At 51.4% G+C, this 14,194-nt stretch overlaps 1 protein-coding gene across 1 annotated transcript in view; it reads right to left on the bottom strand.

The window, feature by feature from the left end:
* Positions 1–603: 603 nt before the first annotated feature.
* The window catches only part of ESRRB (estrogen related receptor beta), a 57,298-nt gene continuing 43,707 nt past the window's right edge, over positions 604–14,194 (bottom strand). Inside the window, exons 5-6 of the mRNA XM_058567421.1 lie at positions 6,897–7,166; positions 604–1,058 (exon numbers count right to left, since the gene is read on the bottom strand). Coding sequence (XP_058423404.1) covers positions 814–1,058; positions 6,897–7,166 — 515 coding nt within the window. The 3' untranslated portion in view covers positions 604–813. The remainder of the gene's footprint in view (positions 1,059–6,896; positions 7,167–14,194) is intronic.

The raw sequence follows: 14,194 nt of genomic DNA, 5'->3' as shown, positions 1-14,194 counted from the left end.
GTCCCCAGCTACGGGCCCTGATGTCATCTCGGCTGGCTGAACCCACTGTCTGAGTGAGCTCTGAGGTAGGGGCAGGAAGTAGCAGGGGGGACTCCTGGGGGTGGAGGACAGGCAGGCCCTGGAACAGTGTGACAGGCAGCTGGGAGTGCACCGAGTAGGGTGCCCAGGAAAATGCGTGAGCCATGGCAGCTACTCTCCTGATGGTGAGTCCTGGCTAGGAGCTGACTGTGTGCTGAGCTGAGCACAAGGATGGAGGGAGGGAGCCGTCTGGACTGTGGAAGGTGTAGGGCCTCTTGAGGGGCTCCAAAGAACATCCAAGTAGGTAGGGAAGAAAGTGCCTGCCCTCTAGTAAACGAAAACCTCCAGATGGCACCCAAGCTGAGTGTGCAGGAGTCCTGGGCGCTGAGCACTGCCCACCCAGGCCATTGGTGGGGAGGACAGGGTGGGGGTGGGGTTAGGAAATGTACACAATCCTGGTGGTTTGGTGGGGAGAGGGGTACTTCCTCAGTGGTCTCCAGTCTTGGGGAGTCAGCTCTGGCCAGGCCTCAGCACTGCCCATGGAGAAGGAAAAACATACCAAAGAAAAAGCCAGTTACAGATGAGCCCACGCCCTGCCCTCCCATCCCCGTTCCCCCGCCCCATGGCACCCAGGACTCTGCACACAGATGGGCGGCGAGAAACCCCTTTCCCTGGGACTGCTCATGGCCATGATACAGGGCTCGCAGGGCGAGGCTGGTGGCTGTGGAGGTCTCCGCGTCGCTCTGTCCATTTGTGTGTCTGTCCGCGGGCGGGAGTCGGTCCACGTGCGGGCCGTCAGACCTTGGCCTCCAGCATCTCCAGGAAGAGTTTGTGCATGGGCACCTTGCCCTGCAGTTTGACGCTGTAGAAGTGCTGCACGGCCTTGGCGGCCGTCTGCCGCAGCAGGGGCAGCGTCAGCAGCAGCTTGCCCGTCCTCCGTGGCTCCTCGTGGCGCTGGCTCAGCTCGTAGTCCTGCAGCGCCTCGTGCAGCAGGTCCTGCAGCTTCTGGACTGCCTCCAGATCCTCGATGTACATGGAATCTGTGGGCACAAGGGTGAGCATCAGTGGGCGTGGCCGGAGAGTGCTGCCCTGGGGGTGGGCACCCCAGTCCCTTGGGACTCTGCTTTGGAGCCTCACAAATCCTCACTTTATAGAGAGGGAAACCGAGGCTCAGAGAGGTTAAGCGGTTAAGCTGTCAGTCTGAGGTCACAGAGACCAATGACAGAGCTGGGGCTCAGACCCAGGGAGAGATCTCTATCTATGGAGGACACTTGTTGAGAAACCACCAACAGGTGGCAGCGGAGAGCCTGAGAGGCTTGAACATGAGCAGACCTGTCATTGCCCTGAAGGTGCCAGGTGGACTCGAGCCACACCGGTGGAGCTGGAATCCTGCGTCCCTCACTTGCTAGCTGTGTGACTTTAAGCAAGTTATTTAATTTCTCTGTGCCTCATTTTCTCCATTTGTGAAATGAGATAATAGCCATATCTTACCTCAAGAGGTTAAAGGAGTTAATACAAGTCAAGTGCTTAAAACTACTTATTACAAAGTAAGTGCCCAGCTAGTGGTATCACCACCGTCACCATCATCACCACCACCACCATCATCATCATCACCATCACTGTCACCATCATCGTTACCATCATAACCATCACCATGATCATCACCACCATCACCATCATCATCATCATCATCACCATCACCACCATCCCCACCACCACCACCATCATCATCATCATCATCATCACTACTAGTGTTGCTGCTGCTGCTGCCAGGCACCAGCTCAAGTCTTCAGCACAATCTCTCATCTCACAAAATGCTGGTTACAGAATAGAGACACAGATAAAGGGGCTGAGCTCTGTGTCTGGGTGCCCTGTTGGGGGGGATGTAGGGGAGCTGAGAGAGCATGGCTGGATGCATAGGCACAGTGATGGAGGATGCTGTTGGGAGTTCTCTAAAATCCTGGAAGGGCTTTGGACTCAGGCCATGAATTGGGGATTCAAACAAAATTTATCTAAATCCCAGCATGGCAGGGAGGCCCCCACTGACAGCTGGGTTACGGCTGGGTCTGAGCTGAAGCAAAGGGATATTCCTGGAACGCACTTCCTGGCCACGGGGTAAATACCCAACCTTCTTCTGACGTTCCTGAAAGATCCTCAGCCACCACCCTGAAGTGTAGCGCCCCACGCCCACCAAGGGGGGAGGGTAAGGGCGCGTGTGAGTCAAGTGAGCTCAAAGTGCTGGGTGGGTCGCCAAGGAAGCCTGGGCGAGCTTTCTAAATTCCTCCAAAGAGCAGGGCAATTCCTTTGCATGCTGGGTTGGTTTAGATACCAGACTGCCAAGGGCAGCTGCACCAAGTGGCTGACCCAGTGTCTCCCTCCCGTCCACTCAACTCAGCCCATGCCTCCAAGGGTCCTGCCTCTTTCTCTTGGGAGGACAGCAGTAGGATGAGGTAGATAAGACTCTGGAGTCTCAGATGCTGTGTGACTTTGGCCAAGTTACTTAGGCTCTCTGAGATTACTTCCCCATCTGTACAATGAAGCAAATAAGAGCGCATACCTCATAGGGGGGTGGTGAGGGTTAAATGAAATAGCACATTACCAGGCACTTAGTAAACACTTAATAAATGCTATTATTATCATTATTGTGAGGACTCAGCCTGCGGGCGAGTGCCCTTGGAGGGCTGGGGTGTTATTGGCCCCGTACTCAAGACTCTTCCACATTTTTCTGCTCCTTGTTACCAAGGCAGGGAGGACTCCTTTGCCAGTTGGAGATGAAGCATGACTCCATTCCTACATCTCAGCTGCTTACAGAGCGGGCACCCAAGATGCGCTGGTCCCTGTAAGGCTGGGACTTGGCCCTGCAGACTCCCTGCCTCCTGCCAGCTGCCTCTCTCCTCCCCCCACCCCCCAAGGAGGCCTGAATTGGCAGCTGCCTTCGACCAAAAATGAAATAAAATAACATCGCAAGATTAATTTCTTTGCAATCCATCAGCAAGTCTGTATCGATGGCATTGATAAACTGTTAATTACAAAATCAATGGCTATGAATTTTTTCTGCTGTCAGGGAGTCTTGGAGATGGCCAGGACGCAGGGTGAAAGACAGCCAGCAGACTCCTGAGGGGCTGTGGTTTGGGGCCACAGCCTATCTCTGATGTGTTTCACTCTTCTGCCTAGTGTCAGCGCCCTGAGCCACCTCTGAGTGGTCTTGTCCCGTCCACTCAACCTCAGCAGTGGCACCCACGGTGGCCCTTGCGGCTGCCACCAGGACCACTCCAATGACCTCCTGGCCCCTGTCTCTCCTCCAGCCAACTGTGCCCGTCTGGGTGACTTTCCCACCTTGCTGTGGAGGACGGGCTACTACTTTACAACCTTCATGGTTCTCTATATTGACCCTATTACAACCCAATCCTTTCACAGCCCTGGAGCCTCTGGTCTGACCCCAAACTGCTTTTCTAGTCTAATGCCCAAACAGGCCTGTTCTTTCCCCGTGTCCTGCTCAGAGCTGATCGCTCCACTATGCAGCAGGGCCTTGAGTGTCACAAACTCCTTCTCCACCTTGAGCTTCCTGGACCTGCACATAAGCTGCAGGATGGACTGGTAAATGCCACTGGAGCGAGAAGCCCATGTTCCTGGAACTTCGTCTCACATGACAAAGTGTGTAACTCAGGCAAAGCTGGATGCTAGCTGAAGCTCCTGATGGGCTCATGTTACCATACACCGCCGGTCCTCAGGTAGTGTGTGCATATGTGTATACACGTGTGTATGTGTGTATGCACGTGTGTGTATATGTGTGCATGTCTGTATGTGTTGAGATCAAGGCGCGAGCAGCCAGCTGAGCTGACGAGCCATCTGAGAGCCCCTGCAGCCTGGCGTTGAGCTGCAAGGCCAGCTCTTCACTCTCCTCTCCCGCCAGGGGCCGGCTCGACCTCTAGGTCTGGTTTGAAGTGGTCAAGAGAGTCCAAAATCGAGGACGTGCCCTCCAGCGCCTTGCTGCCTCTCGCTGTGCTCTCCTCTGTCTGCTTTCCCCGTGTCCCGTCTCCTCCTCTGCCCACCCAAACCCCCAGCCCCCCTGCAGTGGCTGGTTAAGATGCTTCCCTGTGAACAGGTGAGCACAGGGCATCGTGAGGCTGGCGAAATTACTGTGTTATATGTACTGATGGAGATCTGTCATTACGCATTTGTCCAAACCTATAGGACTGTACAACACAGAGTAAAGCCTGATGGCAACTATGGACTTCTGTTAATAATAATGTATCAATATTGGCTCATTAACTGTAACAAATTACCACACTAATGCAAGATGTTAATAATAGGGAAACTGTGTACAGGGGGTGGGGGCGGGGGTGGGATGGTATGTGGAACGCTGTGTACTATCTGCTCGATTATTCTGTCAATCTAAACTGTACCTTAAGAAAACACAACAGCGTTAGCATTCTCAGACAAAGAATACATTACAATTTTGGAATCTTAAGGTGTAAATGGTCTCTATAGAAGCATGTAAAATTTTAATTATTATTTTGCATAGTTTATTAATAAAAGGGATTTGAACTAAAAAAAAATGCTTCCTTCTCTGAATAGATCTTCTTCAACTTACGATGGGGTTACGTCCTGATAAACCCATTTAAGTTGAAAATATCATAAGTTGAAAATGCATTTAATATACCTAACCTACTGAACATCATAGCTTAGCCGAGCCTACCTTAAACATGCTCAGAACACCTCCATTAACCAAAGTTGGGCAAAATCATCTTACGCAGAGCCTATTTTATAATAAAGTGTCAATGATCTCACGTAATTTATTGAATACTGTACTGAAAGTGAACAACAGAACGGTTGTAAGTGTATCAGCCATTTACCCTCGTGATCGCGTGGCTGACGGGGAGCTGTGGCTCGCTGCCACCGCCCAGCATCACGAGACAGTATTGTACCACATGTTGCCGGCCCAGGAAAAGAGCACAATTCAAAATTCAAGCTATGGTTTCTACTGAATGCATATCACTTTCACACCATCATAAAGCCAGAAAATCGTAAGTTGAACTGTGGTAACTCAGGGACTGTCTTTATTAGGCTAGGTTCTCCGGGGAGCAGAGCCTGAGGCAGGGGTTCAGGTACCTGGGATTTATGGAGGGCATACTTTCAGGAGAAAGGAAGAGAGGGAGGCAGGATAGAGCGAGGGTGGGAGCAAGCAAGGGAAGGATGCAGCCTTGGTGCACAGCTCAGATCCCACCTCACCAGGAGTCCAGCCTTTTGTTCCCCTGTGTGAATCTGCCATTGGCTCAAGATGTCAAGGTATATAACCCTCCAGCCAAGGCAGGTGAGGGTAGGTCTCTGGTGGGGGAGCAGCTGTGAGCTGCTAGCAGCAAAACTCAGCAGCTGGGGCACGGGTGCACTAACCCAATAAAGGGGTCTGAGCAGCACATCAACAGCACCCCCTGCATTCTCAATGAGGCCACTTGTTAGGGGGACATACTGTCTTGGTTTGCCAGGGACTGAGGTTTCCTGGGACATGGGACTTTCAGTAAAAGCGTGACAGTATCAAGCAAACCGGCTGGTTACCCTGTTTGTACCATCACCATCTGGGAAGCAGCTCTCTCCCTTCCATATGCTAACAACACTTTGTTTCCTCTAATGTTAATAATAATGATAACAATTAATATTTATTGAACATTTTCTCTAAGCCAGGCACTGGGCTAAGTCCTCTATCTTCAACTGATCATTTAATACAAAAGTGCTGGGAGGAGGTACCGGGATGTCCCCACTTTACACAGAAGGACAGAGTGAAGGAAGGCTGCCAACTTGCCCAAGGTCACTCTGCTACCAGTGTCAGAGCTAAAACTTGACCTTGGATCCATCTGACCCAAACTTGAGCAGGGAACTCTACACAGGCTGCCCCGCAGCAGAATTACGTGTGTGTGGGCTGACTCTCTCCTAAGGAGAGGGACCCCACCTTCCTCCTCCTTCCGCATTCCCCACCCTCCATCCCGGCACCAGCATGGACCCTGCACAGGGTGGACCCTCTCTAAGCGTGGACACAGAGTACATTCAAGCTCACTCACCCGCATTACCAGTGCCAGCCCCTCTCCCCAGGTAATCTGGCCAGAAGTTGGCGGGACTGAAGAAACAGAGCGAGGCCTCCTTTTTAATGCCAGACTAAATAACTCAGTTGGGAAGGTTTTCTCTCTTGTGCCTGAGCAATGTGATTGGGAGATTCAAGAAGTCAGTATAAGCTAGAGTTGATTCTAGAATTAGAGGCCGTTGGTTTGAGTCCTAGCTCTGTGTGACCCCAGGCAATCTGCTTCACCTTTCCAAGCCTCAGTTTCCACATCTGTAAAATGGGGTTAAAATAGTAAGAACTTTGCTCACAGGATTGTTTGTAAGGATTAAATAAGTTCATAGCTAATTCATTTAACAAGTCGTGCACTTGATACATGCCAGGCATGTTGTAAGCTAATATAATCACATATAAACACATCCCTTCCAGTCTTGTGGGATAGAGACTGTATTGTTCCCATTTTGCTGATGAAGAAACTGAGGCCCAGAGTGAAGCAACTTGCCCAAGTGGGTAGAAGCAGGATTTGACTCTTAACAACCTGGCTCTAGAATCTGCGTCTTTAGCCAGTGTGCTGGTCTGGATCTCAGGGCTCAGCACAGTGCCCTGCAAATCAAGGGTTTAGGAAATACCTGACCACCGCTGGCCTGCATCGCCGTATTTTTAACTCCAGGCCACTCTTTGCACAATCTTGGTAACAAGCAGATTCAGCATCTTCACATCATCCTGCCCCTTGCAGTGGCTCCGCTCACGGGTCCCAGAGCTGTGCTCCCCAGGCCCACAAAGACCTTTCGAAGCTCCCCACAGCAGGCCCCACATCCGCCCTTACCTGAGTTGGCCAGGGCCAGGGCCTTGAGCGTCACGAACTCCTCCTTCTCCACCTTGAGCTTTTTGTACCTGCGCACCAGCTGCAGGATGGCCCGGTAGAGCTCCAGCAGGCCCGCAAGGCGGGAGTGCTCCTCGTCCATGATGTAGTCCTCGGCATATACCAGCTTGTCGTCATAGGGCAGCGAACGGTAAACGATGCCCAGGATGAGGATCTCCATCCAGGCACTCTGCAGCAGGCTCATCTGGTCCCCCAAGGAGAGGTTTGAGAAGCCTGCGGGAAGAGGGAGCAGGGGGGCAGCAGGGGTCAGGTCGTTGGGCCAGGGGCTTCCCTGGGGGGGTAGTGGGGGGCGGTGGAGGGGGTCCCAGGCACCTCTGGATCCTGCCCCTCTTTCTGTACCTGCTGGACTCACTGCCCTCCCCTTGGTGAATGAGTCAGACATGGAATTCGTGGAAAAGACTTACATAACAAGAGCTCAGTCAGTGTTGACAGTTGTTATCATCATTATCATCGTTAGTTCTATGGTATTTCTCAAATGTCTGGAGAGGCTTTTGACTGATTAAATGCATTTGTAATTCAAGGAGTTATTGAATTCATCGCAGAATCAGTAGGTGGCAGCACAGGGTCCCCTCCAATCTGGGGAGTTTCCAGGCCCCCCTCTCTGCTCACACCAGGGGAGGTTTTGGTGTTTTAAAGTGACACCTGATCCAGAGGCTCAGCTGCATCCCAGAGACCCAGGGGCCCAACCAGGAATGAGGACTCAGCTGTTCCCAGCCTCAGAAGGCCCCAGTGAGCACAGCCCGGGGCTGCTAAGAGCTTGGGAGCCCCCAGGGTCAAGGGGCACTTTCTCACAGGGCCGCCCGTCCTCTCAGGGGTCAGATCCCTGCTGCCCGGCCATCACTCTAACGATGACCCAGCAGTCCTGTATCCTGTATGTGAGCTTGGAATCATGGGAGTTTCCCCTCTCTGCTAGCAAGGAGGCTGACTCCACAGTGGAATAAGATTGGGGGTGGGGACAGCTCCAGAATTGTGACGCTGTCTTGTCCAATGTGCTCTGGAGACTGCGTGGGCTTGAATCCTGACTCCCATTTACTAGCTGTAGTCTGATCTTGTGAAAGCTGTGCAATCTCTCCAAACCTCAGCTTCCTCATCTCTGAAATGGGTACAACAATAGTGCCTGCCTCCGAGAGTCGCCATGAAGTCTAAATGAGACAATGATTACAGAACATACAACGCATTTGTGGAGCTCTTACTACTATTACTAACGATGAGATGCAAGTCTCCATCTGCAAAATGAGAATAATAGATTGGAATCGCATTATATATGCACTTAACTTAGGCAAAGTCAATTAACAACTTGATTGCAGAGAGAGAGGAAAAAAAAGAAGGAATGAAGGAGAAAGAAAGGGAGAGAGTAGGGAGGGAAGCAGTGAGGGAGAGGGAGGCAAGGAGGGAGGAAGAATGTTGCTTTTCAATTATCTTGGTCACTAAGAACAAGACGGTAACTTCAGCCAGAAACTCAGTGACTGGTTCCAACACTGACCATGTCAGATTCACTGAAAGAAGGAAAAGCATCCACAAAGCCATCAGCACCACGTGTCACGGGCAACTGAAATTAAGGGATCCAGGGCTAATTCTGCTTACGTAGGACCCTGTACTTCATTAGCTGACCTAGAACCTAACCCCACGCAGAGGCAGTGTCGTGATGCGGGTGCTGTAAGGATGAAGAGATGGTGCGTGGAAAGCACTTAGCACCACTCCCGCACACAGTCGGCGCTCAGCAAACCTGAGCTGGGGGGTGGTGACGGTTGTAGTTGTTGTTACTATTACTGTTGTTGTTGTTGTTATTAGCATGCTATTGGCATGACTCTTCTCACCAGGGACTGGAGGCCTGGGGTGGTCGCGAGGTTCTGGACTGGCCCTTCGCTCTGGGTTTCCCTGGAGTCTATCTCACCCTCATCTCCTGTTCTTTGTCTCTAAAATCCACTGTCCCTCCCATTTTCCAACCAGCACAGGAGTGTTCAACTTTAGGGGGCACTGCCGGGGCTGACGCCCCCTTCACTCGGCAGGCTGCCCTTTCCCCGTGAGCACCCTCTTAGTCTGAGCATCGCAGTTCGCCGGCCCGATCTGTACAACCCAGGCCTTGGATCACCACCTGGCCGCTGGCCTCCGTGGGTGACCGACAAAGAGCTGGAGTGATTACACTGACTGACATGGGGCAAGCCTGCATGGACGTGCCTTCTCAGGGGAGAGGCTGTGGCACAGAGGGGTCAGGTGCATGTGGGTTGTTGTCCAGATCCCGGCGTGGGAGAGGGTGTGTGGCTGCCTGTGTGGCGGGGAGAGCCGGGAGGCAACAAAAGATAGATAGAAATGGACATCCAATTTCCCTTATCGGGTCTCTGAGCAGGAGAGGCCCTGGGCGACATTAATTAACAGATACCAATCAGCTGGCACATGAGGGTGGTGTATGTGGAGAAGTGGAGGACTGCATGAGGAAGTCTGAAAGCAGACAGACGAGGAGGGAAGATGTAGGAGGTGGACGGGGCGAAATTAATAGACAATTGAATTGGAAGGTGGCAGAGAGGGAGGGCGAGGTAAGAGCTAGGCCTCTGGAAACGAAGGAGTAAAGACCCTGCGAGGGGGCCGGCCCTGTGGCTTGGTGGTTAAGTGCGCGCGCTGCGATGCTGGTGGCCCGGGTTCGGATCCCGGGTGCGCATTGAGGCACCACTTCTCCGTTCATCCTGAGGCCGAGTCCCACATACAGCAACTAGAAGGATGTACAGCTACGACATACAACTACCCACTGGGGCTTTGGGGGGGAAAAATAAAATAATAAAAAAAAAGACCCTGCGAGGCTAATCACGCAGGTACGACCACTAGAAAAACGAGAGCAGCGTGCTTCTGCCCCTTCACTCATTCCACACGTATTTATTGAGCACCTACTAAGTGCCAGGCCCTGTGCAGGCACTGGGGACGGAACGGCGAGCTCACACCAGAACCAGCCCCTGCCTTCAAGAGCTTGCAGTCCAGAGGGAGAGATGCACCCCAAGTACCACATGTCACCATGAAGTCATGACTGTTAAGAGCTACGGCAAGACAGAGGGCTCTGAGAGCACGCAACGGGGCTATTTGGTCCCAATGAGAGGCCACGACGACCTGGAGAAGAGGAGACTTGGGGGCTGAGCTTGGAGGGGGCGGCGAGGGCACCTGACAGCACACGTGGCCGTGCATCTGCATGCGCTGCCACGGCGCCGTGCTGTGTCGAGCTCCCTGGGAGCACGGCCACCGTCATCTTCCCACCTCCACTGCTGAGCACCGGGCCTGGTGCAAAGAAGATGCCCAACCAACATTCCTGGCACAGAGCAGAGAATGACAAATGCCACTGGGCCTCGACTCCTAGGTGACAAGAAAACGTGCCAAAAGAACTTGGTTAACCCTCGTTGTCCTTTAGACACGAGTCAGATTTAGCAGCCTTTGCCTGTGTGTATGGTCAGAGCCAGGCCTGCCTTCTAGGGAGAAGGGCAGGTGGCAGGAGGGAGGGAGACAGCGACTTGGAGAGTTTTGTGCCACCACTGGAAGATGTACCTCTAAGGCCTGTGTCCAAACCTCTCTGCTAGGCTGGTGGACTCAGCCCCTGACTTCTCTCTTCTTCCTTGAGCATCTTCAAAAGGAGCTGGAAACAGCTTTGAAAATCCAAACATATGGGCCGGCCCTGTGGCTTCGCGGTTAAGTGCGCGTGCTCCGCTACTGGCGGCCCGGGTTTGGATCCCGGGCTGCACCGACGCACCGCTTCTCCGGCCACGCTGAGGCCACGTCCCACATACAGCAACTAGAAGGATGTGCAGCTATGACATACAACTATCTACTGGGGCTTTGGGGAAAAACAAAAGAAAATCCAAACACGCACTGCAGAGCGCTGGATAGTGTACACAAGCTGCTTTGTTTTGTGTAAGGAAGGGGGGAAATATTTGATATTTTCTAATATTTGAAAAAGTGCAAATATCTTCTAACGTTTGAAAATAGAAACACTAGAAGGAAAAATGAGAAATGAAAACTGCTACCTCTAGGAGGAAGGAGGGGGAGGGGACAGGAGGTGACACGTCTGCGTACACATTTTTGTCTTGTTTTGGCTTTTGAACCTGTCCATGTTTAAAATGTCCAAAAATAAATTAATTCACACATAAAATAATAGGTATGTTCCCTTCAACCTAGCAATTCCACCACTAGGAATTTCTCCTAGAAAGAAAAGTATGCATAAATACACAAAAATAAATGTGAAAAGGGTGTTTTGTTAGATCAGTTTGTAATGAACCAAAGCAGGAAACAGCCTAAATGTAACTAATCTAGTACATGTAATTATTATACAAATATAATAAATGTAATTATTATTTAAATGAATGGCACATTAGGAGCCGCTAGAAAGAACATGGGAGAATTGTTTAAGCAGATGTGGAAAGACACCCAAGAGCTTAAGGAGGAACTAACCATTAAGGGCAGACATCAGAGCCAGAAGATCTGTTAGCATCCTAGCTCTGCTGACCACTGGCTGTGCACGACCCTGGGCAAGTCTACCTCTCTGTGCCTCAGTTTCCCCACGTGTAAAATGGGAATAATAATAGTACTTTCCTCACGGGGTTTGTTTGGATTAAATGAGCTAACGTGCGGAACACTTAAAACACTGCTTAGCACATGGTGAGTGCTACTATTTTATATGATTATATAAAAAGGCAGGGTGTCCAGCAGTGTTAAGGCAGGGTGTCCAGCAGTGTTACAGTATGATCCCATGGTGGGAGGGAGAACACACCCACACACACACACACACACGTTGTACATGTACAGGACATTCCCAGAAGGACGCGTAGGAAAGATGAGGGATTTGGAACACATCATTTCCACCCCTCTGTCACATCTGACATCTTTACTAGAAGCACGTATTCTTTCTTCTATTTAAACCCAAACAAAGGGGCTCAAGTACTCCTCCCTGCCCTTCAGCAAAACATCCTTCCCTTCCGCTTTTCTGTGCCCGGCTGGGTCTCCTCCTCCAGCCCAGTAATTGGTGATTCTGGGACAGAGGGGGCTGGTGCGGGAGAGGCTGAGTGTGGCCCGTGCCCCTGGAGTGCACTGCCCCCTTGAGGTTCGGCCTTGCCCAAGCTGGCTGCCCGGGGCCCCTCTCTCCGCAGGTCTCCCACCTTGAGCTCTGCTGCCCTGGGAAGTTGCTTTATCTGCACCAACTGATCTAATAACATTCAGGCTCTTCCCAAGCCCCCATCCCCCAGTGATTTGACAGCACGAGCTCCTAGAATTTAAAAAAAAAAAAAAAAAAAAAGAGCACATAATTTGTGGCAAGTGGAGTTCATAATCTGTTAATTTATTATCGTTTCTGTCGACCTGGAGGGCCATTAGCAGAGGTAATAAAGGGAGATGTAATTATAGGATCTGAGGCCACTCCAGACACAGCTGCTGTCACTCGGCAGCCCATATTTCATCGGCCGCTGGCGTTCTTCTCTCCCCAGCGTGAGCCAGACGGTGGCTACCTGGGAGCAGGGCTGCTGAGGGACCCTCCTTGAAGAGGCGTCTGGGGGGTCCCCTGCAGAGGCTGGGCTCATGTCAGCCTGGGCTGGGCAGGGCCGGCGATGACTCCCATGGGCTGGCCCGAGGAGGCTCTCCTGGCTGGGGCAGACTGGAGGCTGCCCGAGTGGGAGGATAACGGGCTAATAACATCTGGAGGCTGCAATCCATCAAGTGACCCCCACTGCCTCTTGTTTTAATCTCTTGCTCACTGGGAACAAGAGGTAGGCACGCTCAAGACATGGGCGCGTCCTCTGGGCAAGCCAATCCTTGGAAAATCAACTCAAGGTAAAAGCCTGCATTTGGGGTAGGGCAACTTCAGGCGACTCAAACAAAGGAGTGGCTGCTATTCTGAGGAAACCACAGTCGGCCCCAAGTTCCCCCATGGAACTCACCCTGTGAAAGTGTGTGTTCAAAATACAGGTAAAAGGCAGAGGTTGCTGGGAATGAGTTTGTGCTCCAATGATCCTTCCTTCTGGCCAATATGTTCGTTCAGGGCCCGCATGAATACGTCACATGTCGCAGCATGAAAACCTGTGTTCACAGCATCTAACGCCCTTCTGGACTTTTCCTCCATGGCACTGCCCATCAGTCCCGAAGGCCTAACTCTGGTTCTGCTCTCTCCCCTCGCAGCCACGGCATCCCTCCTGCCTCTGAACTGCGCCCTGTGGCTCTTCTCGCTGCATTCTAGGTATCTGCCTTATCACATATGAACAACGGGAGGTGGGAAGTTGGTGGCAGAGATGAAACCAGACTGGCCGTGGGTGGTAGCTGCTGAAGCAGGGTAATGGATACACGGAGGTTCATCATACTATTTGGTCTACCTTAGTTTGAAATTTTCCAGGAAAAAGTTTTTTTTTTTTAAATTATTCATCTTATTCCCAAATGAGATCCTTGGGGCAGAAATTAATCTAATTCTTTGTATCAGCCACAACTCCTAGCAAGAGACCTTACATACAGTGAATGCTCAATAAATGCATGCACAGGCAAGTATGAAGCACCGTCTGTGTGCCAGGCTCTGGACTAGAGGCTGGAGGAGGACGCTGAGGCATGAGATGCAGTTTCCTGTGCATAAGGACAGCAGCTTAGGCTCCTCTCCAGAGCTCTAACTTGAGCGCTGTTAAGGAGCCGGTCCCCTGTCTGTCCAGGAACCAGCTGTCTGTCCAGGAACCAGCACAGGAGCTGACACAAGTCCCAGGGTGGGGCCCTGGCTTGCATTCTCCCTTTTCAACCTCTCTCTCTTTCTCTAAGGGCTAGTGAGCAGGTCTTCAGAGGCGTTTTCCATCTAATCTGAGATGGGATTAAGTCAATTAGTTTAAATATATCAGACACTTGATGTGTCGTCACCCTTAATAGGAGGTTTACATGCAGTGGCAGGAGACTTTAGTAATTAATTTTACCTTAAACACTAGAAGGTCAGCCCCAAATAATTCAGCATGCAGATTTATGCAAAATAGGCAAATTAGCGTTTGAGACAGACAAATGAGCCCCTATGTTTATTTTATTTTTTAATCAAAAAGAATTCAGCTTTGGACGAGGAAAAATGATGATGTGAAAGGAGGCTTTTAATACTATTAGGAACAACGACAACCACGGTCACAGTCTCCACCATTTATCAAACACACACTTTGTGTGGGGGCTGGGCTAAGCGAGTCATATCCTCTGGCATCCGGGGGAGGGGGCTCTATGATTCCCATTTCACAGGCGAGGACACTGAAGCTCAGAAAAATGAA

This window comes from Diceros bicornis, chromosome 24 (assembly GCF_020826845.1).
Source record: "Diceros bicornis minor isolate mBicDic1 chromosome 24, mDicBic1.mat.cur, whole genome shotgun sequence".
Lineage (NCBI taxonomy): Eukaryota > Metazoa > Chordata > Mammalia > Perissodactyla > Rhinocerotidae > Diceros > Diceros bicornis.
Note: the sequence above shows the minus strand (reverse complement) of the source record. Positions and strands in the feature narration are given on the sequence as shown.